This window comes from Molossus molossus, unplaced genomic scaffold, assembly GCF_014108415.1.
Source record: "Molossus molossus isolate mMolMol1 unplaced genomic scaffold, mMolMol1.p scaffold_m16_p_33, whole genome shotgun sequence".
Taxonomy (NCBI): Eukaryota; Metazoa; Chordata; class Mammalia; order Chiroptera; family Molossidae; genus Molossus; species Molossus molossus.
This window is the reverse complement of record NW_023425370.1, coordinates 265,800-293,795: the sequence shown is the minus strand read 5'-3', so window position 1 is coordinate 293,795 and position 27,996 is coordinate 265,800. Positions and strand designations below refer to the sequence as shown.

The 27,996-nt window shown below is 59.4% G+C and overlaps 3 protein-coding genes across 5 annotated transcripts; 1 reads left to right on the top strand and 2 right to left on the bottom strand.

Moving 5' to 3' along the window:
* Positions 1–452: 452 nt before the first annotated feature.
* LOC118643270 (cysteine and histidine-rich protein 1) lies at positions 453–12,832 on the bottom strand. Its single transcript, XM_036281236.1, has 4 exons — positions 12,293–12,832; positions 3,828–4,066; positions 3,000–3,211; positions 453–1,556 (listed from the first exon to the last, which is right to left on the bottom strand). Exons 1-4 carry the CDS (start codon positions 12,623–12,625, stop codon positions 1,165–1,167), a joined length of 1,176 nt encoding a protein of 391 aa, XP_036137129.1. The 5' UTR covers positions 12,626–12,832; the 3' UTR covers positions 453–1,164.
* A 3,239-nt stretch (positions 12,833–16,071) lies between these two features.
* On the top strand, positions 16,072–23,743 carry KIFC2 (kinesin family member C2). 3 transcript variants are annotated; one of them, XM_036281233.1, is made up of 18 exons: positions 16,072–16,208; positions 16,439–16,520; positions 16,656–16,807; positions 16,931–17,069; positions 17,234–17,349; positions 17,425–17,490; positions 17,576–17,704; positions 18,399–18,476; positions 18,586–18,700; positions 18,777–18,886; positions 19,330–19,438; positions 19,536–19,693; positions 21,595–21,699; positions 21,785–21,906; positions 22,001–22,124; positions 22,226–22,355; positions 22,443–22,699; positions 22,796–23,743. In XM_036281233.1, the coding sequence occupies exons 1-18, from the start codon at positions 16,110–16,112 to the stop codon at positions 23,048–23,050; spliced, it is 2,346 nt and encodes a 781-aa protein (XP_036137126.1). In that variant the 5' UTR covers positions 16,072–16,109; the 3' UTR covers positions 23,051–23,743. The 3 variants fall into 3 exon arrangements, with proteins under 3 accessions (XP_036137126.1, XP_036137125.1, XP_036137127.1); XM_036281232.1 differs by having other exon boundaries at positions 17,234–17,490; XM_036281234.1 differs by having other exon boundaries at positions 17,234–17,490; positions 22,780–22,885.
* Positions 23,744–23,896: 153 nt separating this feature from the next.
* FOXH1 (forkhead box H1) lies at positions 23,897–25,433 on the bottom strand. The gene is made up of 3 exons (XM_036281369.1): positions 25,260–25,433; positions 24,831–24,935; positions 23,897–24,718 (listed from the first exon to the last, which is right to left on the bottom strand). The coding sequence occupies exons 1-3, from the start codon at positions 25,431–25,433 to the stop codon at positions 23,897–23,899; spliced, it is 1,101 nt and encodes a 366-aa protein (XP_036137262.1).
* Between the last annotated feature and the right edge of the window lie 2,563 nt (positions 25,434–27,996).

The window sequence follows — 27,996 nt, the reverse complement described above, 5'->3', positions numbered from 1 at the left end:
AGCCCTGCAGGACTAGAGCAATAGGGCTGCTCTGAGGCACAGGGTGGGCCTGGCTAGGGGCAAAGGAAACGGTTCTTTGGTATTGAAGCAATGAAAAGCTATCACAGAAGAGCCGTATCTCCTAAGCAAAGGGTGGGGAGGGAGGGGCGAGGGAAGCTCTCCAGTAGCTCCGAGGGTCCCAGGGTCCTCCAGACAGGGTTCTTTTTACCCTGAGGCCCACACACCAGGCATACTCTCTGGGGCCGGGGTCATGGGACCTGGGTGGGGGGCAGCAAAGTTGAGTCTGGGAAGGGACTGCCTCTATCCAGTGGGAAACCACACTGCCCAGGAGCTGACCTCCAAAGTGGGCCCCAGACACAGGACCAGCAGATGGCCTCTGAGAGCATGGGGGCAGCTGGCCCACTTGGACCCTCACCCAGCCAGGCTGGGCCACCGCCAGTGCCCCCCCCGAGCTTTCCTCACAGAATGGGGATGCTGCACTGTCAAGGCTGAATACAGAAAATGGATTCTCTCTCGCTTAATTTGCATAACTTATAGATGAGCCTGTAAAGAATCATTTATTTCCTGGGAGGAGACAATTTCACCCTGCATTCCGAAACATCCGTTGAGCCCAGATGGCCAAGTCCTGCATCCCTGGAGCAGCTGGGGGTGCACTGAGGCTGCTGTGAGACCCCTGCCCACTGGCCCCTCTGGGGCCCAAGCCGGAAGGGGCAGCATTTCGGAGTGTCTCCTAGGGGGCGCCCCGAGGGATAAGGGGGCTCCAACCCCCAGGCCAATCAAAGCTCCCCTGCTGTCTAATCACAGCCACACCTTACCCTCGAACAAAACAGAAAGTAGGAAACAAGGGTGCCTTTTTAATTGCAATCAAATATGCCGTCTGCAGCCAGCACCCCGAGCTCGGCCCAGGAGCTGTGTGGCCCAGGGCAGGCAGGGTGCCTTGCCGAGTGACAGAGGCCGGCAGGTCGCTGTGCTCGCTTCGCGGTGTCCCTGGACCAGCCTCTGTGCCCTGGACAGAGAGGCAGGGTGGCGGGCAAGGTGGTGAGCGCTCACACCTTCACACACATGCAGACTCTCCCAGAGTTCACGTCTGTCCCTCCTCCTTTGCTGAAATGGTCAGACAGCACTGTGAAGCTGCAGCCAGGGTGTGGGCAGCGCAGCGGGCTCCTATTTCTGGATCTGGAACAGGAAGAGCCGAAGGTTGATGTTCTTGGCGGCCAGCAGCTTGTTGCACTCCACGGAGTCCACGATGGGCAGTGGCACGTAGTCCGTCTCATTGCTTTCATTGGTGAAGACAAAGTGGTAGATGACGGGGCTGATCTTCACGTCGTCATAGGGGCCCTTGAGCAGCAGGAAGGAGCACTCCAGGGGCGCCGTGACCTTGCTCTTGAGGAGCAGCTGGAAGGACAGTGTGCGCTTGCATGACAGGTTGGGGTTGCGCTCTGAGTCGTTCACGCGCGCCTTCAGGACCCATGTCTGGTTCAGCACCGTGAACCTTGGCGTCTCGTAGTATAGGCGTGTGATGAAGTCGTCTGTGCGGTACGGCCGGAACTGGACCTCTGTGGAGACAGACAGGCCGGATAGAGCCGGCAGTCAGGGTGAGCCGGGCTGGAGGCGACGCCTTCCGACCAGCCGAGGACACAGGCTCAGCCAGGGAGGAAGGCAACTTACCAGAAGGACACAGGTGCTCTACTTGTCACAAGGCAAATCAAAGGCAATTATGGCAAATGGAGGCACACAGAGGCTTGGGGAAAGAAGTGACACGCATTAGCTGCAGGGAGTCCAGAGGCTGCGAGGCAGGTGGCCAGCCCAACCCCTGGCCTCCCTCCTGGCCCCCCACCCACCCCAGGGCCGTGGGTAAGCAGACACACAGACAGGATGCAGTTCTGAGAACAGTGCACTTTATTGGTTCCATACAGAGCTGCCAGAAAGCCGGCAGGCAGGCCGGTGTGTGACATCCGGCCAGAGTCGAGCGCTGGCATGTGGCCCACCGCTGGGCTCTGCTGCCACAGTCCTCAGCACAGCCCGTGCCCAAGGCCGGCTTGTCCCTCTACGGAGGCGGCCAGTCCTTCCTGCGTGGATGGGCTCCCTGCCCTGTCACCGCCCAAGTCACGACGCCTTGGCCTGCCCAGACACGGAGGCCTGGCCTGTTTGTGCCACGGTGCCCACCAGGGAGACTGAGGCTGCAACTAACCAGGCCCTGGGGCCCTCAGCCTCTTGGCCTGTGCAGGCCCACATGAGCCAGGCCCAGTCCACGCAGCATGGTGTGACTGGCTGCCAGCAACTGCCCTTGGTGCTCTGGACAGTAGAGAGTTGGAGTCTCCCTGAGCGGCCCCAGCATCAGCAGGTGCTTCTGGCTGTTCTGTGTCTAGACCAGGCTCTGGCCTGGTGCCTGCTCCCAGCATGTCCAAAGGCAGTGGCCAGGAGAGCCCATGAGATCCAGTGGGTCTGGATGTGGGCCTGGATGCCGTCCAGCCTGCCTGTCCCTGGGCATCCACTCTCAGCTCTGCATTTTGAGCTGGGCACCCTCAGCTTGTTCTGAAGCCCTGAGCATCTTCTTGATGGCCTTAGGAAGTCTGTGGCCACTGCAGCCTCACACCCACAAGCAGGACCCAACATGACGAGAGTTCTTCTTGACCCTGGCTCTGCAGGGCAGGCCACCAGTTCCTGGTCCCCCAAGACACACCCACATTCAGCTCAGACCCCCAACTCTCGCAAGGCTGTGTGGCCCCACGCAGTGAGGACACCACCTTGCTGAGGTGGCAGGGCCGGGGTGGGGAAGACAGGTGGGAGGGTCCTCTGTGAGAGCCATGCAGGTGCCCCTGAGGTCCTGCCGAGCCCCCCCCCCCCCCCCCCCCGCTCAGCCTCTGGTCCATCTTCTCCCCCAAGGTGTCCTCCCTATCACCAGGAGTTGTGCCCACTGCCCAGAGCCCGCTGTTCCCCAGGCTCCCAGCCGCTAGCCCCCAGGCTCTGTGGCACGCAGTGGGCGGCGGGCGCCTCACCTGTGTAGCCGATCTTCTCGAAGCTCAGCAGACTAAAGATGCTGTTGTAGAGCTGCATCTCCTTGCGGTGGCTCTGGTCCATCTCGTCCAGGATCTCCATCAGCTCATTGCCCGTCTTGGTGGGGTGGGCACAGGCGGCCTCATGCACAGTCAGCTCGTGGAAGGGGCCGTGCCACGGACAGCCAATTCGCTTGTACTTGCACTGGGTCACCCTGGGAGGGGGCACCGTGGTCAAGGCCTGTGCCCCGCTCCTCCACTCAGCCCAGCTCACGCATAAGCTGTTCTCTGAAGGATACACTCAGTGTGTGCCGCGCCCCAGGAAGAAGCCAGAGTGTGAGAGATGGAGAGAAGGAGCTGTGTGAGCTCAAGCCACCCACACCCACTGCTGTGGGGTCTCTGTCCTGCTTAGAAATAGCGGCTATTGACCACAGTCCCGGACCCTGCACAGCTTCATATGGGTGAGGCTCATGGCCTGGACCCAGCAGCCAAGGACTGTGGAGTGGCTGAGACTGGGCTGGGGTGCCAATGCAGCCTCATACCGAGGTCCCAGAGCTCCTGAGCTGGCCACTCTCTCCTGGGCCCAGGGATGCCAAGGATAGCCTCTAAGAGGCTACCACACAGCCAGAGCACCCTGGAGAATGAAGGTGATGTCCAAACCACCACCGTGTGCAGATCCAAGCCCCCCACCCTCTCTGCGGCCCCACAGCCACCCCATGGCAGGGCCTGGACCCTGAGCAGCTTCACACTGGCCAGCCCTGCAAGGTCATCCCTGGGATAGGTGTGCAGAACTTGAGGCCTGGGCAACAAGGACCAGCCAGAGCATGGTACCTGTCTTGGCACTCCTCCTTCTGGTGCCTCTCCAGGAGGGAGCGGGGAAACTGGCGCAGGCAGAAGCCACATTCAGAGGGCAGCTCACTCACGGCTTTCTCCACAGCCAGGTTGCGGCAGCAGAGGCTCTTACTGATCTCACAACGACAGTTGGGACATGTGGCCTGTTCCTCCTTCAGCCGGGCATCTGCTAGTAGGTGGATAAAACAGCCAGCGCACATCAAGTGACCGTTAGTACACTGCGAAGAAGGAAAGGGAGATGAAGCTCACAGACCTGTGGGACTCGCACACACGCACGCGCTGCCCACCAGCTCCAGCCAGGGCCAGGCCATCCTGAGGGGCTTGTGCTGCAGGAGGGATTGCGGTGAGCAGAGGCACGACGTGCTGGTGCTCAGCACACACGGGGCAGGCCTCTTTCCTGGAGCCCTGCTAAGACACAGCCAGCTAGGCTCCCGTGTGAGCTGGGTGCTTCCGGGGTGGCCCCTGGCAGCTTGCAGAGGTTACAGCTCTTTACTGAGGCAGGCTTGCTGGCAGTGATTGGCCACACTGGGGCTGGGAGCCTGGCCTTTTCCTATACCAGGGGTCAGAGACAATCCTGGGTCCCCTACAGGCCCTGATTTCAGGATGCCTACAGGAACTTGGGCTCTTGGTGAAACACAGCAGCGGTACTGAGCCAGCGACTTTGAGGGGGCAGCGGATGCTGCTCTCAGTGCCAAGGCAGGTGTGCCCTCTCCCTGGCCTTCAGAAGAGCCACTAACGCTGGGGGCTGAGACATGGTCCCTCCCCTCTGTACCTCCTTGAGCAGCACAGGTGAGAAAGCAGTTGCCACTCACCCAGTGAGGGTGGCTACCTGAAGGTGCCTTCCCAAGATCTGGTGGCACAGAGCTGTTGCAGGTGGGGAGGCAGAAGTGGCCTGGGACAAGGGCATATGGGAAGTGTATGCCAGGGGGAGGTGGGAATGGGTGAGGGCAGGCAGGACATGTTTTTGCCATGGGTCAGTAAGAGCCAGGCCCCCTTTCCTTTCTGAACCTGAAGTCCGAGGCCCAGATGTTGCCTATCAGCAACCTGCCCCCTCAACTCCCATCATGGGTCTCTCACTACTTCCACACACACCTCCTGAGCACCCACTTGGTGTTGTCGAGAGCACAGGGGACTGTGGGCTGGTCCCAAAGAGGTTCATTGTGGGGGGAGGAGAGACAAACACAGGAGCCAAAGAGGTACAAGAAATAAAGATTTCAGCTGAGCCCTGGATGGGTAGGTTAGAGCATCATCTCAATACACCAAGGTTGCAGGTTCGATCCCTGGTCAGGGCACATACAAGAATCAACCAATGAGTGCATCAACAAGTGGCACAACAAATCAATGTTTCTCTTTCTCCTCCTCTTCTCTCCCTAAAATCAAGAAGTAAAAATTAAAAGACTTGCCCTGGCCAGTTTGGGTCAGCAGTTAGAGTGCCAGCCCGCGGACCGAGGAGTTACGGGTTTGATTCCAGTCAAGGGCGCGTGCCTCGGCTGTGGTTCAGTCCCCGGCCCTGGCCTGGGTCATGAGGGAGGCAGCCAATTGATGTGTGTGTCTCTCTCTCCCCCTCACACTCTGTCTGAAGATAAATAAAAAAACATCCTCAGGTGAAGACTTAAAAAAAAAAAAAAGACTTGAGCTGAGTGTCCTCTTGGGGAAACACAGTGCTCCTAAGACCTGGGGCAGGGACAGGGATAGATGAGCAGGGACAGGTGTGGTGTTCTCCCAGAGCACAGGGAACATTGCAAGGAGTTGTTGTGGGGAGTGTGGGGACCACAGCTGAGCTCTGCACTGGGGGATGCCTCAGGCTAGCAGGCTATAAGGGTGAATGTGCAGGCAGCAGCTGGCCTAGGTGTACCAGACGTGACAAACCTCCAGAAAGCCACTGGGCCACAGGAACACTGCCAGACCACACCCACACACATGGGGTCCTGGGTAAACACCAGCAGCTATCCAATTGCTCCAGGGGTCTGAGGAGCAGTGAGTGATGAGGAGCGACAGTGGGGGTTGGGTCTGGGGACAAAGGCCTCCTTCACAGAATCCATGTCCACACAAATGTCACAGGTTATCTGCACTAAAACCTCAATTTCTAAGTCAGGTCAAAAATCTGAATGTGTAAGATGATGGGGAGCTGGCTGGACTCAGTCTTAGAGGAGCAGCTCTGTCAGGGGCTGGCCAGGAGGAACTGTGGTCTTCCCATAGGAGGAGCAGGATGGAGAAGCAATTTGTCCTGCCCACCCCCAGGGGTCAGTGGAGAACCAGAGAAGGTGTGAGTCGGGGGACAGTAAGGGACATAAGCTAGAGACTGCTGCCACCTCGTGGGAGGCGCAGACATCAAGGGGTCAGGCTACACCTCCTCTTGTCAAGGGCCTGAGCCAACAGAGCCTGAGCCATGCTGTAAGCCTCAGGCAGAGGGCTGCTGCAGCCTCCAGAGGCAGGGAGGGGAGTGGTACACACCGACTGACCACTTGCTAATGGGAGGCAACTTCAGGCCAAGCCCCAAAGAATCATGCTCAGTGAAGCCGGGCAGGACACCAACACAGAAACACCCCGCACCTGGGGCCCACACCACTCTAGGTCTAGATGCCTCCTGAGTGGCCTGAGCAGAGGGAACAGCACTATGCTGCCCCCCACGCCTCCCAACTGGTTTCTCTTCTGTCTCTGAGGGTCCCAGTCAGGGTACAGGCCTGAGGATGAGACTCAGGATGAAATCCTGGGAGCTTCTGGGGCACACCTGAGGCAGCCAAGTGTGTGACTGCTTACCTCCCAGCACCACTCCTCCAGACAGGCCTCTCCTTTGATCCTTGGGAGGGAGGAGGCGGTAAGATACCGGAGCTCCTGGGCTGGCCCCCATCCCCTCCTACCAGAGCCTCCAGACCCAACAAGGCTCAAGTTATATGGCAGCTCCTCTGGGGAGAGGTGGGGTCACTGCCCCTTCACCCTGACAGCTCAGCTGAGTTGGAACACAGCGTATCAGCAAGATGCTCCAAGTGTTGCTGCCTGGCCCAGGGACAAGCTGACACTCACTTGCAGCCAGCCTGTCTGTCACAGGAATACTCTCTAGTGGACACCAGGTGGCTTTCCCGGGCCCAACCAACACCTACAGCAGGGTAATTACCATGCTCATCATCCAGGACTCCCTCAGCCTCCTGAGCAAGACTCCAATTCTGTAGGCAGGTCAGCGTGTTGCATGGACCCAGCCTCTGCAGCAGCTGGGCTGGGCTGCACCTGCCCCAGAAGCCAGGCCCCAGAGGACTATTTGCAGTGCTGGCCACATGCCAAGCCTCTAATGGACAGTAACAGTCAGGGGAGGTCCGAGTGTCCCACTTGACATGCTATAGCCATGCCCCCAAGGTCCTGGGTGCCCCAAGGAGCAGCTCCTGCAGTGCTCAGGACAGGCTGCCTTCCCACCACCCGCAAGGAAGACCCTGGTGGCAGGGAAGGGAAGGAAGAGGGGCCCCACAATTCAGGGCGACATCATAGGACTCCAGGCCCTCCAAGGATAGACACTGGCTTAGACCCTGTCCCACAGGTCAGTAACAGTACGTTCTTAGGTTGGTCACTTCCCTCTCTAGACCGCCATTTCTTCAAGCACAAAAGGCACGAAGCAGGACTAGCTTTGTCATGTGCTGAAGAGGCAGTGGGGCTTGGCCCCCAGCATATGGCAGGCGCAGAACACACATACCACAGTGATCATCTTGCAACATGGTCAGTCCGGCCCCTGACAAGGCCCCTGCCTGCAGAACCTCAGAATGGACTCCAGGATCAGGCCTGTGATTTCAGCAAAAGCCCCTCCCTGGCCTCATCCCCACCCCCACCCCTACGACATCACTCTGCACTCCCTCCCTCTGCCTGGCCAAAGGCAGCTCGTGTGCAACCAGGTGGCACAAGCTGGGGCCTCCATTGGGCCAGCTTCTCCCTGGGCTAAGGGAGAGCTGAATGAACTGTCTGGACTCTAGGAGGAGCCCTGACCCCTGGGACTTGGGTCATAAGCAGGTCTTAGAAAATGCCCCCCCCCACCCCCCTTCTGGGAACCACACCTGTGAACAATAAGCCTCTTAGGCACTTTTTCAAGCCTGCAGTACATATTCCCCTCAAACCCCCCCCCCCCCACTACAGTACTTTCCTCTAGAGAAAGGCTCTGAACCCAGCCCCACATGAGCAGCCACAGTTGAGGGCACCAAACCTACAAATGCCACTCAGCTCAGCTAGAGGTACCCCTCATCACGCCCAGCAGGGCCTCAGGTACCCCACACCTCACATGCTCTGCCCAAGGAATCATCCACCTCTTCAATCAAGGTGCCTGGGAGGAGCCATGCAGTGTCCGAGGCACAGAGTTGTTTCTGTGAAAGCCACATTTCAGTTTGAAGTCCTGGGTCAAGGGCTCCTGATGTCATGCCACCTGAGAGTCAGACTCTTGACTCAGAACTGAAGCGCTGCCTGGACCACAAGGTAACTCACATGATAAACAATATAAAACACACCACTTCTCTTCTACCCATAGTTCAGAAACCCCTCTCTCTGCCCTGACTTTGGATACCTAAGCAGATATATTTTAAAAACTCCTCTGCTACCTCTCTCAACTCAATGCACAAGCCAGCCACAGCCGGAGAGCTGGGAAGGAGGATCCCAAGCCAAGGAGGAGGGCACACCCACTGGGATTCACCTGGAACGGTGCCTACAGCCCCAGACCCACAGACAGCTGCTAAAAAGGTGCACCTGGAGGCTCCCCAAGGCCTGCACCACACCCACCGGCGCCTGGGCAGAGAAGGAGCTACCCTTGCTTCCTGGGCCCTTTACCAATGTAACTGCCCATCAGGTAACAGGCCCCTTGGGCCAGTGCCTGAGCTGAGTCCTGGCAAAGACAAGAGACCTTAGAGATGGGAGCCACAGCAGGATGTACCCAATCTTCCCACAAGTCAGACAGTGGCAAGTGCCCCAGGCCTCCTGTAGCAAGAAGAGAGTCACAGTAGGGGGTCACTGCTCAGCTGGGCCTGAGAACTAGCAGGAGGAGGCACCCAGGTAGAAGGGGCCTAAGGAGGAACAGGCTGCAGGTGCAGGCCTGGGTCTGAGACCAAGAGCTGTAGGCACAAGGGTCAGAGGGCCAGTTGGGGCCACATCCCAGAGGCCCATTCCCCATGGGTCACAGGGAGCTTTTTTGGCTGATAACCAGTGAGGAGTGGAAGAGCTGTGCAGCCCCTCCCTCCAGACACCACTCCAAGGTTCAGGGTCTCAGCCGATGTCAGGACCAGGTGGAGGAAGCATTGGGCCTCATGTGAAGGGCAGGGAGAGAGCCCAAGAGGGAGATCAGGGATCACACTGTGGCTGCCACACTCCAGGCACCACCGAGGCTATCTGTCCCAAAGAAGGCACTCCCTCGGCAGAGGGGCTGGGTCCCATGGCTCTGACCACATGGCAGCATCCAGAGCAGATGCTAGCTAGAGCTGAGGGCCACCCACTTCTGCATGGAGTTCCAGTACTCTTCTTGACCCCACCCTAGGTACCTGCCTGTGCCCACCTACCTAGGACTCTGGAAGGTGGCCACATACCTGGTCAGGCCAGTCACCAAAGGCACACCTAACACCCACACAAAGAACATCAAAGCCAGCACCGGCTGTACCTGCTCTGGCACTGACCTGACCTAATGCAGGCCATAAGGAGAGCCATTTGCTTGAGTGCTGTCTGTAGTCTGAGACCTGAGCAAGTCTTCCAACCCAGATGTGTGGCATGATGTGCCCGGAGAGCCTGCCCTGCAGGGCCGAGGACTCAGACTTGAGTGTAGGTGGATAAGCCCACCCATATCTGCCTGAGGGGAGTTCGGGCCACCACCAAGGCTTCCCAAGTGAAACGGAGGTAGGGTCTGGTGGCCAAAGAGCAAGCTCAAGTTACCGAGCACCCAGCCAACTCAAGGCCCATGTTGTCCCCACAGCCCTAGTGCCAGGTGCGCACAGAGACACCATCTGAGACAGCTCTCAGAGGCGTGGTATGGTTGCTGCCCATTCTGAGACATGGGTCCAGATGGGATCAGGCAAATGTTGCCTAAACCAACCCACCACTGACAGCCAGTCAGCATGGCACCCCAAAGAAGGCCAGAAGGGGAGGGACTGAGTCCAGAACAATTCATGGTGGCCAGCAATAGACCTTGACCATGGACATGCAAAAGGCTCTGAAGCCGACAGTTTCAAGACAGCACGTGGAACCTACATATTTGCATGATCAAACTCAACTTTAGTGCCAATCTGTGCTCAATGTCCCCATCCAGGGTCACTATGGGAGTGAAATGGGATGCTGCGCGCAGCAGCAAGCCACCAAGAAGCCTTTCCTCTTTCACCCAAACCTCTCAGGCCCCTCCTACCCCAGCTCCAGCAGGAGCCCTGCTGCGCAAGCACGCCCAGGCTCGGTCCCATGGTAGATCCTCCACCAGCTAGAGTGAGTTCTGACCAGGTAGGACTCCAGTCAGCCTTTGTAGTGCCAAGGGCTCTCCCACTGATCCCACGTGCTGGGGCTTTCTTTCTCCAAGCCTCTAGAGATGAGAAGGAAACCATCCCAACTTAGGCCCAGGTATCACTGGGAAGAATGGGGCTTACATGGGGGCCAGCGCCAGAGCCTGAGCTCAGTGTCAGTGGGCTCTCCTTGCTCCACGGGCATATTCGCAGGAAAGCCATGAGCAGAGCCCACTAGGCCATGGGGAGGGCCACAGTCAGTGCTGCCCCTGCACCTTCATTCTCCATCATAGTTACTCAGCTCCAGCACAGCGTGGGCCGGTTTGAACCAGTCAGGCTCAAAGGCCTGGTCACCAGCAGCTCTGGACACAGGCAGAGCTGCAGCTCTCTGTGCTAAGTGAACCAGGAGCCAGAACCAGGTGGCCTGTCATCATGCCAGGTCCAATTCCAGCCCACTCACCGGACAGGGGATGAGGAGACCCCCAAATTTCCCTGGGGCCTCACACCACTGGTTTGGCATCCTGGGTTCTCACTCAAGGTCCAAGTAAGGAAGTCTCCCACCTGGGAGGATCAAAAAGTCCTGGCCAAGGAAAAAGGGGCCAGAGAGAGGACAAGTCCTGAGAAGCATCCACAAAATTGAGGGGTTATGTGAAGCGCTCCCTCAACTGGCGCCAGGCCACAAGGCCTGTGGGATTCCTGAGTTAGGGCCTCTGGCCAGGTGCTTCCCAAAGCCCATGAGAGTGGGTTGAGAACTGGACCCACATCCTCATCAGCGCCTTTTCTTTCCATCACCGGCATGCCAGGGTCCTCCTAAGCAACCTCAAGGCACAGCAAAAAGGATTTGAGATCCAGAGGTTGGGGAAATGGCAACCCAGACTAGCCCCCCACTGCTTACTACGAAAATGGCCCTCTCACCCATGGCCTCCAGTTTGAGTAAAAGCAGGAGGACAAGGTCCTATCAGCTAAGCCCTGCTCCTGTAGTGCAAAGAAAAGTGACAATGAACCTGTTTCATTCCCCACAGGGACTCTGGGGGGAAGGAACAGACAGGTGGGAAAGGGGATTGAGATTGAAAAAGACAAAGAAGGCAGGATACTATACACTAACTCTGGGGACAGACTATGGTCCCTGCTGCTATGTGGTACATGCCCATGCCCACCCGGGCTAGGTACCATCTAGAACCGCCCTGAACTGGTCAAAGAGTCTGAAAACAGTCACCATGAAAGGAGAGTGAACAGACCTCTTAGACTCTAGGACCTAGAGCATGGGTAGCCTAGGAAGCCAGGACTGGTGTGGGTGAGGCGGGCTGGCTGGGGAGCCTACCCTGGGGCATAGCATGTTCAGAAGCACAGGATCAGGCTAGGAAGGGACCCAGACTGGGGAAGGGACCCAGACTATGGGGCTTGATGGAGGTGGTTCATCCAGACCATGAACAAGGGTGGGGAAGGGTAAAGAGGCGATCCCTCTCTTTTCAGTGTTCTTCCAGAAAGAAAAGGGGCCAAGGGGATTCTTCCCCTCAGGAAGAGAAGGGGTGCAGGAGAAGCCTGAGGACAGGTTTGGAGGCAAGGGGTGACTGCTAAAAGAACAGAAAAGAAGCTCTTGCGTAGAAAGTAAAGCCAGGGGCTCCCTGAACCCAGGGGGCTCAGGAATGCGGGCAACAAACTCTGAAGTGGGGTGAGGGGTCGCGTGGACATCTGTCACCAGCTTTCTCTGGAGTCAGCTTCAGAGGGCGGGCCGGGGAGTGTGAGGAGGGAAGGGGCAGAAGGGGAAGCTGAAAACAGAAGAAACGTCTAGGTGGGAGAAAGATTCGAATCGGGAAATAAGGGGAGTGGGAAAAGAAAGGAGAGGGTTCGGAGCAGGAAATAAAGTCCTGAGAAGAGAAGTATGAGGAGCTTGCGAACAGGCGCCCGAGTCCCGACCGCTGGGCCCTGGGGCTCGGGCCTCGCTTCGGAGGAGACGTGGTGCCCGGGGCGCCGGCCGGGTGGGGGTCGGGCCAGCGGCCCTACCTGGTACACGGAGGCCTTGGGCAGGTCCAGGCAGACGGTGCAGCACAGAACCGAGTAGAGCCGCTCCTCCAGCTTCCCGCTGCCCGCCGCCGCCGCCGCCTCGGCTGCCTCGGCTGCCCGCAGCCGCTTCTTGGGCGGCGCGTCGGGGTCGCCGGCTGCCTCCTGCAGCTGCCGGGCGCCGGCCAGGCCCGCCTCGTCCGGGAGTCCGGGCCCAGCCGCCTCGCCTAGCGCCGCCGCCGGTCCCGCGGCCGCCCCGGGCCCGGCCCCGGCCGGCACGGCGCTGGCAGACCCCGTAGCCGGACCGCCTCCGCCGGCCTCCTCTGCGCCGGACATCACTGCCGGCCGGCCCGGCGGGCGGGTGCAGGCACGCTCCCGCGGCTGGAGGTTAGGGGCGCCGCGCGCTGCCGCCGCCCTCTCGCCGCCGCTGCGACCCAGTAGCCCCGCTCCTTGCGCCGCTGCCTCAGTGGGTACGGCCCGCGCGTCGCCCCGCAGCCGCCGCGGCCACCGACCCCCGAGCGGCCGCCATCTTTGTTTTTGCTGCGCGCTCCTTCGCCCCCACCGCCGCCACCGCCCCCTGGGTCTCCCGGTCACGTGACACCCACGGACCAATGGGAGCCCTGCTCGAAGCTAGACGGTGAGGCGGCCAGAGCCAATGGGCGCACGAGGACCCGCCCCTGCAGAAACTGGGCACCCAGGGGGCGGGGCCGAGGGAGACCAGCGGAGGGCACACCTAGGGGTACCGGGAACCGGTGCCGCGCTCCCGGTGGGTCCAAGGTGCGGCCCACACTCTGGGGGCCACTGGGGACGCGGAGGGCAGCTTTGAAACCTTACTTCGGGGCGTGCCCCCATCTTTGCCCCCCGACACTTGAGCTAGCTTGCGTGTGCGGGGCTTTGGTCTGGCTCACCCGACCAAAAAACCCCGCGGCTACCCCTCTCCCTCCTGTGTGAAACCAGATGTGCTTTCACTGGACGCAAGCGCAGGAACAGCCGGAGGGAGCACTCTAGACCCGAATCTAACTCACTGCTCTGCCCAATCCCGTTTCCTAACCCATGGGCTGAAGAGGGGCCCACTGATAAAAGTGAGGGTATTAGGAAATCAGGACTCTCGCCTTGCATAGGCCGAAAGACAAACAGGTAGAGGTCAAGTCAGCCCCGGGAGAGGATGTGCGTTTCTGGGAACAGCTGTGGTACAGACCTCTTGTCACCACCCCAGCCAGCAGCCAGCCCATGAAGGTCACTGCCCCAGAGGGCCACCTGTCAGGCTGTGCAAGGGTATTCAGCACTCCCATCATGTCTCAGGAGAGCAAGCTCCCAGGATTATGTCTTCTCAGTCCAGGGGCTAGCAGGAGACCAGGCTGAGTGAGGCCCCAGGCTGCTTCCAGTGCATCCCCTTCCTTTGTTCAGGGAATCCAGTTGCTGATCTGGGAACCTTAGAAAGCTCAATCCCTTTCAAGAATGGGCAGATTCCTTATTCCTGCTGAATCCCTAAGGTTTATTGGAGATCAAGCCTCTCTCTGGATCCACAACCATGGCCTGCCCAGAATCAGGCCCCCAAATGTGCCTGGACCCCATCCCCTTCATTCTAGTCCAGGCAGGTCCCCACACTCCACTAGTGGAGTAACAGTGACCAGACCCCGCCCTGACCAGTCATCCTGCAGCAAGCCCACTTTAGGAGAAAGGAGAGTCTATCCCTAAGGAAGAAGGCCCCAGGAGGGAAGGTGGTAACCAGGGCAGAAGCCCTGCCTTGCCATCTCCAAACATCACTCCCACTGCAGGCGCTGTGTGTGCAAGGCCCGATGGTAGGCCCAACAGCCTGCGGTCAGGACCCAGCGACAGACGTCTTCCTTCGGCAGCAACAGCAGTCTGTCCTCCTCCAGCCTGCCCAGGAGGCCTGCAGCACCCAGCATCAAGCCCCCCCACATTCCGTAAGTGTTGGTCGTGAAAACAGCCACAATGAGAATGGTTACTGCCACCACCAGCACCACCGCCTGACCAGCCACAGAACGGCCCTCTACACCAAGGTGGTCACCAGCCACTGCCAGCACCATGCCTCCTCCCAGGAGCAGGTTTGCAGAGGAGTGGTCCCCATTCACCCAGTGGAAATCGAAGGCCAGAAGGGGCAGGCCAATGACAGTGGCCACCCAGGCTCCAGCCAGACAATCTTCATCTGTGCCCAGCCCTGAGGCAAGCATGGTGGCAGCGGTCAAGGCCTGGAGCAGGAAGCCAGCAGCAGCCCCTCGACTTGCCTGTCAACACAGGGAGGGGAGGAGATGTGGGAAAAAGAGACCAGGACCTTCCTTTAAACAGGACCTTCCTTTAAACCGGAAAGCCTGGACCCCAGACTCACCTCCCACTACCCTCTCCCTATGGAAGGAACTTCCTACTTCTTTGGGGTTTGGGAATGGGACACTACACTACCCAGCCCCCGTGTACTCACCTGGGCAGTGCTCACGGCTGCATGCAGAGACACCACTCCCAGCGCCAGGTGGGACAGGGCCATGCTCCACTCACCCCATGGCTTGGGTGCCATGGCACCTCAGGTGGTAGTGAGTTTGAAGAGACAGGAAAGGGCTCCTCAACTTTGGAGAAGAAGGAACGCAGAGATCGGCGACCTGGAGCCCTAAGGGCGGCTCTCAAAGACCCCGTTTCCAGAGCCTCATTTCTAAATTTTGGAATAGGCTCATCCGAAACTTTCTGGAGCTCTGAGGCCACTGGACACCGTGAGGGAAGAAAAACCTATTTTGGCTGGGAAAAGAAAACAGAAAGCAGAGGGAAGCCGGGGTTGGGCGGGTGTGAGCCCTGGAATCCAAGTGGGGACGCCGGGCCTAGGGGAGAGTGGCGCGGGACGCGCGCAGGCCCGCTCGGCCTGGTCCCTGAGTTCGGGGAGACGTCGTCCTCCGAACCCAGCCCAGGAGGAGAGACAGCACAGGCCCTCAGAGCCCGCACAACTGCGCACCGCAACGCTAGCAGCAAGCGGGAGCCTGGAACCTGCAACCCGCAACCCGCGCCGGCGGCCGGTTGCAGTTCTGCATCCCGCGCCGGGGCTGTGGAGGCCCGACATGAACCAACGAGAGGAGAAGATGCTAGAGTGTCGGGGGGGCGGGGCCCAGGCGAAGTGGACAATCTAGGAACGCGAACGGGATAGACAGGAGAGCGGGGCTGGAAGGAGAACCTGTTACGAGGATGGAGTGTATTACCCAGCGGCTTGGAGGGATCTGTGGTGAGGGATCTGGGGTGAGGGGCGGGGCCTCCGGAAGGGTCTATTGCGGGGGAAGTCTGAGGAAGGGACTGTAAGGGGAGGGGCAGGTAGAAAAGGGGCGGGGCGGGGCTGAAAACGAATGGGTAGGGCTGAGGAGAGGGGCAGGGCCGTAAAAAGTGGGGCTGGGCGGGGCTGTAAGAGTAGGGGGCGGGACGGGGTTCTCAGCGGAGGGTTTCTGGGCGGGGCTGTGATAGGAGGGACTGTAATGGGAGGAGAGGTAGAACACCCGTGAGCTCTGGCTCCAAGGGGCGACAGTAGTGGGGGCCTCCGCGAGGGGCTGGGAGGGATTCCGAGAAAAGAGGGTGCGGGGCTGTGGGCAATCTCAGCCTGAGGTCTCCGCGAAGTAGGGGTGGGGGCGCAGGGCAGGTGTTCGGGTGTGGGCCCAGGGACACCTGTCTCTGGCAACTTTCCTCGGGCGCGCGCCCTACGCTCTCGGGAGCCGGCCGTGGGGGCGGCCGCCCAGAGCATGCGCACCGGCTGTGCCGCGGGCGGGCGCGGAGTCCGGGCGCCGGGACGCGGGGCGGCGCGAAGCTGGGCCCTCTGCCGCCCCGCGCCCCCATGTACGCCTTCTACTCGTTGCTCATCTATATTTTCTACAGCCTCTTCCGCAGGGATGGAGGGGCTGCGGCGACTGCCGACTCCGGGGACCCCGCCCAGGTGAGCGGGGGCGGACGCGGCACGGCCAGCGACCTGCTTCCTGAGAGCGAATTGTGCAGGCCCGCGCAGCGTCGGTTACCAGGGTGCTGACACTGCGGAGAAGGGCCGTGCAGAGGACCCCGTCTCTGCTCAGGTGTTGCAAGCAGAGACCTCAGCCCTAGCCCCTTTGGCCCAGTTCTCAGAGGGAGGCTGCGGCCTCTTCTCAGGCGCTTCCCCTGCTCCCTCCTCAGAGTGCCCGCTGCAAGCCCGGGGATCGCCGCCGCCCTGACCAGCCCCCTGCAGAACTGTGGACCGAGCTGACCGGCCTGGTCGGTAGGTGCTGTCGTGCGTCCGGAGCGCTGCGTCCTCGGGGCCAGAGGTGTCCGTGACCTCATTGGGAGACCCGACAGGTGCCATCTGATGGCCTAGCCTCCAGCACGCTTCCTCCTCCCACTACCTGGCTTGCAGGCAACTCGGAGTCAGAAGATGGGCCCGGCGGGGGAGCCGAGGGCCACCCAGCTGAGGTCTCCCTGGAAGAGGCTCTCGTGCGTCTTGCCGAGTTCCTCTCAGTCCAGCTGGGGGCGGAAGAGAGCTTCGGGTATCCTACCGATCTGAGCAAGGTGAGCCGGCTGAGAGGAGAGGACCAAGGATTCTTCTCCAGCAGCCCGTCTTTTCTCCCCAGTCTTGGCCTCCACACCCTTGGACCCCTTCAGTCTCCTGCATTCTGATTATCTCCTTCACAGCCTGGTGATGTCCCCCCACTGTTGATGGTGACTGGTCAGCTCTTGGCTCTTCTAGCATGGATTCGGAGCCCCAGGGGGAGACAGGCCTTGCCCCAGGGAACTCAGCCAGCCTCAGGGTTACAGCCCCCCACTCCTGCTGGTGTGTAAGAAGTAGTGAGTTGTAAGGGGAGTGTGTGGAGGGAGTGAAGCTTACCAGAACCTGAGCAGCCTGGTGTACAGGGTCCCAAGCCCAGCTCCCAAGGTGCCCCCACTTTCAGGCCAGAGTCCTCAGTCAGAGTCCTAACTGGGTGCACCTCACCCCAGGAGTCACAGCCCAAGAAGAAAGCCCTTCGCCTTTACCAAGGGGTGAGGTCCAGGGGCAGCAGCTGGAGGAGGACCAGAGAGCTTGGCAGCAACTGGAGGAGCTCATTCTTGGACAGGTGAGGAACCCAGGAGGCAGTGGGCACGGGGGAGGCTGGAAGGAGGTGCTCCACTCTGTCCTTGTTTCTCCTCAGTTAGAGGAGCTGAAGCAGCAGCTGGATCTGCAGGAGGAGGGGCTGGGGCGACTGCACCTGGGAGTGGTGAGGCTGCTGGGCCTGGCTCAAGTCAGGGAGGGGAGAGGGGCCAGAGCTTTCAGGTGCGTCTAGAGGGCTTCCTTTCCTCCAGGGGGCGACGGACTCGGAGAAAAGGGTTCAGCATCTAACCCTGGAGAAAGAAGCCCTGAAACAGTGCCTGATCTTCACTGGGGAGCTCCTGAAGCACTGTAGTCCTGGTTTCTCTACCAGAGCCCCCCAGGTATTCTACTTCTTAGCTGCTCCTGTCCTTGGAGTCTGGGGTTCCTGGTCTCCAGCAACACTGCCCCTGCTGCCTCAGGACCTGGTGCTCTCTGGAACAGAGGCAGAGGCTCTCTATGACCTTCCAGGGTTAGAACTGTGGACAGGCCCAGGGCAGCTGCATTGAGGAGACTGATAGCCATGGGAGAACACCCCCCCTACACACACACACACACACACACACACACACACCATGGTTCCTCCAAGTGACTTACCCTAGGAGAGCAAGGGACTTCGGAAAAGCCCTGCATGGATTCATGACTTGTTTTATCTCTTCTTTTTTTTTTTTTTTCTTTTTTTTTAATCCTCACCTGAGGACATTTTTCCATTTTTTGTACAGATAGAGTGGGAGGGAGAGAGAGGAAAAGAGAGAGAGAGGGAAACATCGATGTGAAAGGGACACATCGAGTGGCTGCCACCCGCACGACCAACCAGGGCCGGGGACAAACTGCAACCGAGGTACATGCCCTTAGCGGGAACCGAACCCGGGTCTCTCCGGACCGCAGGCGGACGCTCTAACCGCTGAGCCAAACCGGCCAGGGCTTATCTCTTCTTCTTAACCTGATTTCCACTTGTGTAAAATGGGGCTGCTAGAATGCCACTCCCTGAGTTTCCTCCTGGCTTCATAACTTACATGGCTCCCATCTCTCCTGCAGGAGGAGGCAGAGGCACTGGTAGAGCTCCAAGGCCAGCTTCGGGAGGCCCAGAATGCCACAGAAGCCCTCCAAGTCCAGGTGGGTACTGGGCCCAGTCTGGGAAGACTGAGACACTGGGAGGGGGACACCTGAGGCAAGGCCTGGTAAGTGCCTGCTTCCTCAGTAACCGGGGGGGGGGGGGGATCAGCTGGGGGTGCAGGAGGTGCAGCTGCAGGGCCTTCGGGGGGCCCTCCGGCAGCTCCAGCAGGAGACGGAGCAAAGCTGCAGAAGGGAGCTGCAGCAGGTGCACAGGCAGCTGGCAGGTAAGACCTGGGGCGGGGGGCTAATGGGAATACCACAGGGTTTGGGCTTTCCCTCACAACCACCTTCCCCTACCAGGACTTCGGGCACGCATGGCCAGCCTACGTCAGGGCTGTGGGGATCTCCGAGGCCTGGTCAGCACCTTTACCCAGAGCTGTCAGGGTTCACTGAATGAGGCCCGGGGCCAGGTCAGGACCACCTGCTCCTTCTCCAGTGTGTGCTCTCTGGGCAGCCCAATCACTGGGTTCTTCCCTTGGGGAACCCCTCCTTTCTCCCTTCCCAGCCCCAGGGAGCTACCTGCTCTAGTGGAGGTTGTATGTTCTAGAACCAGGACAGCTTCTGTGACCCAAGGTGTTACCTCACTTCTAGGTCTCATTTTTGTCCTGTGCAAATTGGGGTAACAGTGAGCCCCTTACAGGATTGTCAAGAAGCCCAGAGACAGATGGCATCCTTGTCCACAGTCCTCCCGATTAGTGGGCTCCATCCAGGGCCCACTGAATGATGCCCCCAGGGGCTTGAAGCCACTGAAAGTTGTGGATTACCACACAGTGGCTCCATATTGCCCTCAGCACCCCACCCCACCACCCCTTGGCTGCTCCTTACTGCCTTGCTCACATCCCTGTTCCGCCAGGTATCCTGGGCCCTGGGGGCACTGTCAGTCAGTGAGGCTGGGCCTCAGCTCCCTGAGAAGCAGCAGGGGCCCCCACCTGGATGCCCAGGGCGGATACTGGAGCTCAAGGGTATGACTGCTTGGGGAGCAGAGGGGTGGTGGACAGGCAAAAGGAACCCTGTCCTCAGGGCCTAGGAGGCAGCCCACTGACCTGATCTTCACCCCAGGAAATATCCGTGTGCTATGTCGGCTGAGGCCAGGGACACCCTCCAGCCTGGTGAGCTCAGAGCCTGGCCTGGACGGCTCTGTCACCACCTGCTATCGAGGGCACCGGCGTCGCTTCCGCCTGGACTGGGTCTTTCCTCCAGATGCCAGCCAGGAAGAGGTGATGCTCCACCCTTACACCTGTGTTGACTCTCCCTCAGATTCCCCAGAGGCTCTGGTTCCCCTTCCCAGTCCTTCTGCCCTCCTAGGAGCAAGAGTGCTTAGAGTCTAGCAGGGAAGGGAAGGAGGGTTGGAAGGCAGGACTGGAAGCTGAGCTGGGCACCTCCATTCCTTCAGGGTTTTCCTCTGCGTAACCTCATCAAGCTTTTCAGGCCTCGGGGAAACAGATCTGGTTTAGACATCAAGGTTAACATTTTCAAAACCAATTTTTTAGCCCCGGCTGGTTTGGCTCAGCAGTTAGAACGTCAGCCTGCGGACCAGAGAGTCCTGGGTTTGGTCCCAGCTAAGGGAACGTACCTTGGTTGCAGTTTGTTTCTGGCCCCGGTTGGGGTCATGTGGGTGGCGACCAGTTGATGTGTCTCTCTCACGTCGATGTGTCTCTCTTCCTCTCTCCCTCCCGCTCTATCTGAAGATAAATGCAAAAATGTCCTCAGGTAAAGATTAAGAAAAATTAATCTGTCTGAGGTGATGATCACTGCTCATGCAGACCTGGCTCGGGAGAATAGCTGGGGTGCTGCTGGGGTGGGGACAGTGCTGTGACTGCACTGGCTGCCTACTCTGTGGGCCGGGGTTGAGTCTGCCAGCTGTGAGGACAGGCACCCCTTCTTGCTTTGTGGCCAAGGACGCAGAGTGGGGCACTGGTGAGCGTGGGAGCCTCCAGCCTCAGTGCTCTCTGTTGTCCTGTGCAGTGCCAGCCTTCGTTACCCCCTCCTCTTTCCTGCCAGACCCATCGGAGAAGCAAAGGCTTAACCTAGCCCACCACCACCTTGCTCTACACACACCATCTGTTGCACACAAATTTTGCTGCTGGAGCTCCCATAGCTCAGGAAATGGAGGTAGACCTAGGATGGGATTAGATCAGGCTGAGGATCAGATTCCTGTTGGCTTTAGATGGTGGCCAGGTTTCCCTCCCCCACTTCCTAGGCTACCACAGCTGTTTCCCACTTAACTCAGTTTACCTGATACACTACCCAGGCCTCAGTCCCACCCTAAACAGCAGCCCCCGGCGGGGGGGGTGAGAGGGAGGCTTGTACCTCACAGAAACCTACAGTTCAGCATATCTGAGTGAAGGAAAGAACGAAAGGCATCAGTGTTCTGCATGTCTGCAATGATACCACTGCCACCCCCAGTGCTTCCTTCCAGTCATGGAATCTTAGTGATTAAATTGCAGTTCTGGATTCTGCTTTCAGGGCTGGCAGCCAACACTTTCAGCAGAACTGACAGCTCATGCAGTTACTGGTCTGTGCATGAAAACTGGCCATACCATTGCTCAATAGGCTGCTCTTGGTGTGCAGTTGCCAACAGGACACAAATCCCAGCTTTACCTCTCCCTCAGCCTCCTCTCTGTACCTTCCCAGGGCCCAGCAACCCTGGTGGGCCACCATCCCCACACCCTACCCATGGGGCCTTTCTGGGCTCATCCTTTGTGTGGAGAGCACTGCTGTAGCCCTTTGGGCACACATTCCCCTTTAACCCTCACAACAGGTGCCACTATAGTCCTGGCTTCCTGTGAGGGGAAACCTCAGCAATCGCCCTGGGGTTTGAACCTGGCAGTGAGCCCAGGGTCTGGGCTCTTAACTACTAATCCCCTGGCATCTCACAAGTGGTCTCTAGAACTCCAGTAGTTTGCATGCCTGTTCCCTGTTTGTCACGCCCCTTCCTTTGCCTGGCAAGTTCTTGCAAATGTGACCTTCTCCAGGAAGGAGACCTTCCTCTGCCTGGCAGGAGACCCACCCTCCCAGGGGACTTACTTAGCCCAGAGCCACCCTTCCAGGGAAATCAAGCTTTATTCACACCTTGCCTTAGTTCCAGTGCTCAGGACCCCTCCCCCCACATCCCTAGGTCTTCAGGGAGCTGGAGCCCGCTGTGCTGTCCTGTCTCAGAGGCTACAGTGTCTGCATTTTCACCTATGGTCAGACTGGGACCGGGAAGACCTACAGCATGGAGGTGGGAAGGAGGGGCCTGCTCTGGGTGTCTCCTGGGGCCAGGGGCTGGGATGTGAGCCCAATGTGGCACCTCACCCCGTCTCCAGGGCCCACCTGAGGACCCTGGCATAGCTCCTAGGGCACTGCAGTCACTGTTCCGGGAGATGAGGACTGGAGGGCAGCACCAAGTGACCCTCAGCATGGTGGAGATCTACAATGAGGCTGTCAGGTCAGGGTGGCACCCTAGCTGCTTCCTGGTGTCCTTCTGCCCCCCTCCACCACCACCAAGAACCCCTGAACTAAGCCCTCACCTTTCTCACCAGGGACCTCCTAGCCCCAGGACCCCCTGAGCGCCTGGCGGTGAGGCAGGGCCCAGCAGGCCAGGGAGGAATCCAAGTGGCTGGCCTCACATACTGGGACGTGCCCAACCTGGAGACATTGCACCAGGTAAGGCTGCCCAGTGGGCTGTGCAGCCCTCCAAGGCTCTACCCTGTGTTCACACCTGGGAACTTGGACTCTATAGTAGGCCAAACCTCTGCATCCTCCAGATGCTGAGCCTGGGGAGGAGCAACCGGGCCACCGCTGCCACCGCCATGAACCAGCACAGCTCCCGCTCACATGCCCTGGTCACGCTGACGCTGCAAGCAGCGTCCTCAACACGAGGTTCAGGCACCACAGGTACCATGGGGTACCCTGCCCCTCGCAGAGAGCCTTTCTGCGTGGGACATTGGAGTTCCCAACGCTCATGCTCGCTTGCCCCTGAAGGCACGTTGCACCTGGTGGACCTGGCGGGATCAGAGCGTGCCTGGAAGGCAGGAGGTGTCTGCAGGGCACGAGGAGACCCTGATGACGCCCAGCGCCTGCGGGAGGCCAGGACGATCAACCGCTCGCTGCTGGCCCTGGGAGGCGTGATGACTGCCCTGCGCTCCCGCCGGGCACACGTGCCCTTCCGCGATTCGCAGCTCACGCGCCTTCTTCAGCCAGCGCTCGGCCCTGGCGCCACCGCGGTGCTGCTGCTGCAGGTGGGCACCCGTGGTGCAGGCGTGGGGCGGGGCTCAGGGCCCAGGGGAGGGTGGCTTGCATGCCAGGCACCGCCCATCAGTGCTTCTCCCCCTTAGATTTCCACTCGGCCAGAGGACCTAGGTGAGACCGTGTGCTCGCTCAAGTTCGCTGAGCGAGTGGGCCAAGTGGAGCTGGGGCCAGCTCGGCGCCGTAGGGCCCGGCGCTCTGGGACGCCCTCCTCCCTCAGCACAGACACACCACTCACTGGAACTCCCTGTACCCCCACGCCATCCCCGGGCAGTCCTCCAAGCCCAGGCCCCGACAGTGGCTCCAGCTCGGCTCTAGTGCCCCAAGAGGACCTGCTCTCTTAGTCCAGCGCAAGGAGCCTGGGGTCGTGCCTCTGCAGGCAGAGGCAGCAAAATCTCTGCACTCCCCCAAACTTGTTGACCTCTGGGGGCTCACTGGTCCCCAAAGTCCCTGAGTTGTTTCCCCCACCCCCACCTTTTCTGCAACAATTGCCCGCCCCTCGGCCCAGGCCCTCAGCTCCCTCCTTATCACCATTTGCTGCTATCACCTCACGCAGCAGGGGATCCCAGAGCAGCCTGGCCTGGTATAATGGTTTCTGAGTCACCACAATCACCACCCCGCCATCAAATATCAGACTTGGAATTAAAATGTGGTCCATTCCTTTACTGTTATTTCCTCCACTACACCACCACCACCAGGTAGGGTCCCTGTTCCCTATGCCTTGTCCCAAAAAGGTGCTACCTCCTTCCCAGACAGTTGAGGGAGGACAGACTTCAGGTTGGAGCTGCAATTAAGTTCTCCCTCCCCCAACCCGGAGCCAGGAGAGGGGAGGTGGCAGATGGTGATGGATGAATGGATGGATGGATGGATGGACAGAGGGCCAGAGAAGGTGTGACCAGGAAGGGGACAGGAAAGGCTACTCCAAGCAGCACCACTCCTTCCAGCCTTGCTTTTGGGGGTAGCAGAGGCCCCACTGACCATCAGGGCCAGGGTGGTACCCAAGTGGACACAACCCTCTGTGGGGTAGTCCAATAAACATTGTGAACTCTCAGAATGGCTGGCGCCTGGTGTTTCAAAGCTGCTGTGGCCACACTTCTTGGTCCTCTTGGCCTTGGTTCCTCTTAAGAGGCAAGTGGCAGTAGGAGGGGGTGGTATGGGTGGGAGAGGACAGCAGCCCCTGCCCTGGAGCCTCACAGGCTGTACCAGGAGAGTAGCCAGCCTGGGGTGGGGGCAGCCAGTTCCCGGGGATGGCTAACCCACACATCATAGATGCTCTTATTGGGCGGCACCCCCTGGAATAGGGCATCTAGATCCCAGAGCAGCCCTGGGGGGGTGTGGGTTTCAGGGGCCACACCCCAGTAGGCTGGGCTAGTTGAGGGTGGGCACTGGGGGCAGGAGGTGGGTGGTAGTGGGGCCAAGGGCATTACCACATTGGGGGTATAGATGGGCAAGTAGGAAGTGGGTAGCTGCCCCCAAAGTGAGGCCCTGTGACCCCCACCAGACAGCCCCCCAGGGTTGGGGGTACCCTGCAGTAAGTGGAGGGGCCAGGCTCTGGGCTCAGGGGAGAGGGGTGAGGGCCTGCTGGTCACTCGCTGGGAAGTTTCCCCCTCTGCTCTCATGGTCCCTGGGAGGGGGCAGAGGGGCCACAGAGGCCTCTCAGAGGGCAGGGGTGATGTAGGCCCCACCTCCTCCTTACTTGAAAGGGGACCCTTTGGACCTGGGCTACTTGGTGGTGCTCCCTTTCTGGGGTCCCCCAGCAGAGACTTTATGCTGAAGCCCTCGCTGGGTGGCAGCTGGGGACTGGTCGGACTGGGAGGTTTGGGTGGTCGGTAGGGCCGACCATGCAGCACGTAGGGGCCCAGGTCCTTGGCGAAGGCCCCCCTTGCGCCCCTGCTCTGCCACCGCCGGCACAGGGCCGTGTTCTGCAGCCGCAGCGCCTCAGCCGGGATCAGGCTCACGTCGACTGCCCAGAAGTTGCCCTTGGCCTTGGGCTTCGCAGGATCCTTAGGCACCTGGTGTGTGTGTGGTGGGGGCAGGCTTGGTGGGGCCGCCGGACCCGGGATACTCGGGATTTCCACTCCCACCCCGCCCCCGGCTCCAGCTCGGACCCTCACCCTGCCCCACCTTGCGGAAGCATCGGTTGGAGGAGAGGTTGTGGCGGATGGAGTCCTTCCAGCCCTCGTAGTCGTCCCTGAAGAAGGGGAACACAGCCTGGACCTGACGGATGATCTGAAACCACCAGGCAGACGGCAGGCGCTGTGAGCCCAGGCGCGGATGGGGCAGCATCGCCCCTCCCCCACAGCCAGGCTTAGGGGAGCCTCTGCACCCCCAACACCTGTGCACCAGAGGGAGCAGAGGGCACCTCACTGGGAAGGGTTCTTCTGAGCATCTCAGCTCTCTCTTCTGGTGCCCAGATAGGAACTGGCCCCACTGGCATAGCTGGGTAGGGCCAGGTGGTGATGGAGGCCGGAGCCTAAGCCTGGGAGTAGGTGGGGGTCAGATCTGGGGAAAGGTCTGACTGCGGAGTGTGAGGGAGAGCGGGGACTCTCTCACCTGGGCCAGCTTCAGCCTGCGGGAAGGTGCGGCCTGGATCACCAGGGCAATCATGGCCAAGTAGGTGTAGGGGGGCTTGTCATGCCGAAGGTATCTCTTCTTCCTCCTCTTGGGGGGCTGGGAGGGCGACTCTGTCCTGGGGAGCCCCAAGCGTGGGTTGCTGCCGGGCCCCATTAAGGGGAGGCCGGCAACGTGGGCAGGGGCCTGGCGGGGGCTGAGGGCGCAGGGCAATAGGGCAATGTGGTGAGGAAGGGCCAGAGCCTGAGGCCGGGTGGGGGCAGGAAGGCCCGGCCCTTTATCATTCGGATGGAAGGGGGAGGGGTGGGGAGGCAAAGGGAGGGTGGAATACAGCCGTGGGGGAGGGGATCATGCAGAGGACGGGGCTGCCACAATTAGCAGGTTTCAGTTAATCTGGAAGGGAGGGGCGGGGAAGATTCCAGTGGGGGTTGCTGGTGGCCACCCAGGCCTTATTTCTCACCCTGGGCTGCTTTTGGCACCCCCTATAAGCTGGAAGGAAAAGCACTTGGAAGGGATCCGTGATCCATGGATATTTTATCAATCTGAGTTGGGTCTCAGTCTCCCATTTAACAGACAGGAAAGTGATTTTCCCTAGCTAAACTGCCAAGAAAAGTTCAAGGCCAAGCAGCTGGAAGGACCTGACTGGTGGGTTGGAGGGCTTCTTGGAGGAAACCTCAGGAAAAAAGGAGGGACACAGTTGATTCAAGGGGTTTTTCCCAGGGTCTGCCTCAGTGGGCTCCCCAGGCCCTGAAGACCATTTTCCTCCCCTCTTGGTGCTTGTCAACAGTTGGTCATTGAAGCTGACTGCCCTCATTATTTAATTGCACCTCACTGGCCCTGGGTGAACTGAACCTGTCTGGCTGCAGAGGACTTCTTGGAGGCAGACTTGCCTCAGTCTTCTTTTCCTGCTCTGGGGGTTGCCCCTGCTGGGAAGGATGCCTCTCATTCCTTGTGGGCACTTGGGCAGTACCCCTGGGCTGGTGTTCATGGAGGAAGAAGTCCCAGTTCTAGGGTTTTTACTGGCTACTTCTCAGGGCAGACTTTAAGAATACAGTTCCATGGTTCCTAGTCCCTCTCCAGGGGAGTTCTCAAGGACCACCTGGCGTCACGCTGAGTGGAACTGAGTACAGTGTATTGTGTTGGTGTACAGGAAGGACTTCCCAGGCAGCCACAGCACCCTTCGGCTTATTCTAGAACAGTGCTTTTCAATCTTTTTCATCTCACAGCACACACAAATTACTAAAATTCTGCAGCACACCAAAAAATGTATTTTTTGCCAAGCTGACCAAAGGGGGAAAAAAAAAAAAAGTATAATTTTGATTCACACCAGAAGGCTCTTGTTGTGTTGGCTCTTTTTTTGGGGGGTGGGTGGGGGAGGTATGTGCCCCTAGCGGCAACCGAACCCAGGACTCTCTGGTCCACAGGCTGACGCTCCAACAGCTGAGCCAAACCAGCCAGGGCGATGTGTTGGCTCTTGTCATATATTTATTTGACAATCTAAGGGAAAAGAGGTCAGTGCTCCCCTCTAAATAGTCAGGTATTGCATGTTTTTAAAATTCTTGCAGCACACCAGTGTTCCTCTTGCAATGTTGAAAACCACTAGTCTAGAAGGAGGAAATGCTCTCCAGGATGGTGGGGGCTGTCCTGAGTGGAGGAGGGGCACTCTAGGAGAGGTAGTGGAGGCTCAGGCAAGTGAAGCCTGAGGGGCCAGTACCCACTGCACAAACCTGGTCCCCTCTGAGGGCTTTAGCAGGGACGGGACCTGACCCACAGGCATGGTCCTAGCAAATGCCTCTGGCAGCTACTCAAAAGACTCACCAGTCCTCTTAACTCCCAGACCCTCTTCTGTCCCCTCATCTTGTCCTCCCTTGCTATCTGATCTGTGGCTCTGCCCCTCAAGTCAGTCAAGGCTTGTACCCTGACTCAAAGTCCAGGTTCCTCCCGCTTCCCTTCCTCACACAGCAGGCAAGTTTGTCCAAGGGTATATTACTGGCAGTGGTGGCTAGTGTTGGTACCAGGGCCCCCAGGCCCCAGGGAGGCCATAGGAGCATGGTAAGGCACCAAGGGAAGGGTTGAGTGGTGGGTGCACTGGAGGAGGAAGCCTGGGCAAGATGGATGGTGCATGTAGGGTACCAAGCTGTTCCCACTACCTCAGACTCTCCCTTCAGACTTCATCTGAACTCGTCACCTTCTCAACTCCTTTCTATTCCCAGGGCTCTAGTTGAAGGATTTCTTGTGTCTCACCGGCTGTTACTACCTATGGCCTCCTAGCCCCACTAGGTCAGCAAAGATGTCTTTTTCTCCTTCGCATCTTAACACCTGCTTTTCTCCACTGGTCCTCCTTGCTTCCAGGATAAAGCCTAGCTCCTTGTGTCCTGACCAGTCACCTCTGACACACTCCCCACTCCTAAACCATCACCCCACTGCTTCCCATGCCCCCAGTGCACTGGTCCTTCCACCTCCAAGCATGCTGCTCCCTCCGCGCGTGGTGCCTCTGCTTTGTCGGCTGAACTGTGACATTTCCTGAAAAGCCCGGCCTAAACAGATGACCACCCTCCCGGGAGCTTCTGACTACCCGCCCTTCCCGCCGCACCCGAGCCCATCCCCTCCGAGGAGCCGGCGCCCCAGAGGGTCACACGGCACAGTCCGCCAGCGGCTCTGGGCAGGCCCCGCCCCCGGCTCCCACGGGGCGCCGCGGCTTCCGGCTCCGGGCCGCGCA

Coding starts and splice junctions, on each gene's coding strand:
- FOXH1 (XM_036281369.1), bottom strand. CDS start 25,433: ATGGGGCCCGGCAGCAACCCACGCTTGGGGCTCCCCAGGACAGAGTCG. Junction 24,936..25,259: donor GCAGGCTGAAGCTGGCCCAG/GTGAGAGAGTCC, acceptor TGGTGGTTTCAG/ATCATCCGTCAGGTCCAGGC. Junction 24,719..24,830: donor CCAACCGATGCTTCCGCAAG/GTGGGGCAGGGT, acceptor CACACACACCAG/GTGCCTAAGGATCCTGCGAA.
- KIFC2 (XM_036281232.1), top strand. CDS start 16,110: ATGTACGCCTTCTACTCGTTGCTCATCTATATTTTCTACAGCCTCTTC. Junction 19,439..19,535: donor GCGGATACTGGAGCTCAAGG/GTATGACTGCTT, acceptor TCTTCACCCCAG/GAAATATCCGTGTGCTATGT. Junction 22,700..22,795: donor CCGCGGTGCTGCTGCTGCAG/GTGGGCACCCGT, acceptor TCTCCCCCTTAG/ATTTCCACTCGGCCAGAGGA.
- LOC118643270 (XM_036281236.1), bottom strand. CDS start 12,625: ATGTCCGGCGCAGAGGAGGCCGGCGGAGGCGGTCCGGCTACGGGGTCT. Junction 4,067..12,292: donor CCAAGGCCTCCGTGTACCAG/GTAGGGCCGCTG, acceptor CCTTCTTCGCAG/TGTACTAACGGTCACTTGAT. Junction 3,212..3,827: donor AAGGAGGAGTGCCAAGACAG/GTACCATGCTCT, acceptor GCCCCCTCCCAG/GGTGACCCAGTGCAAGTACA.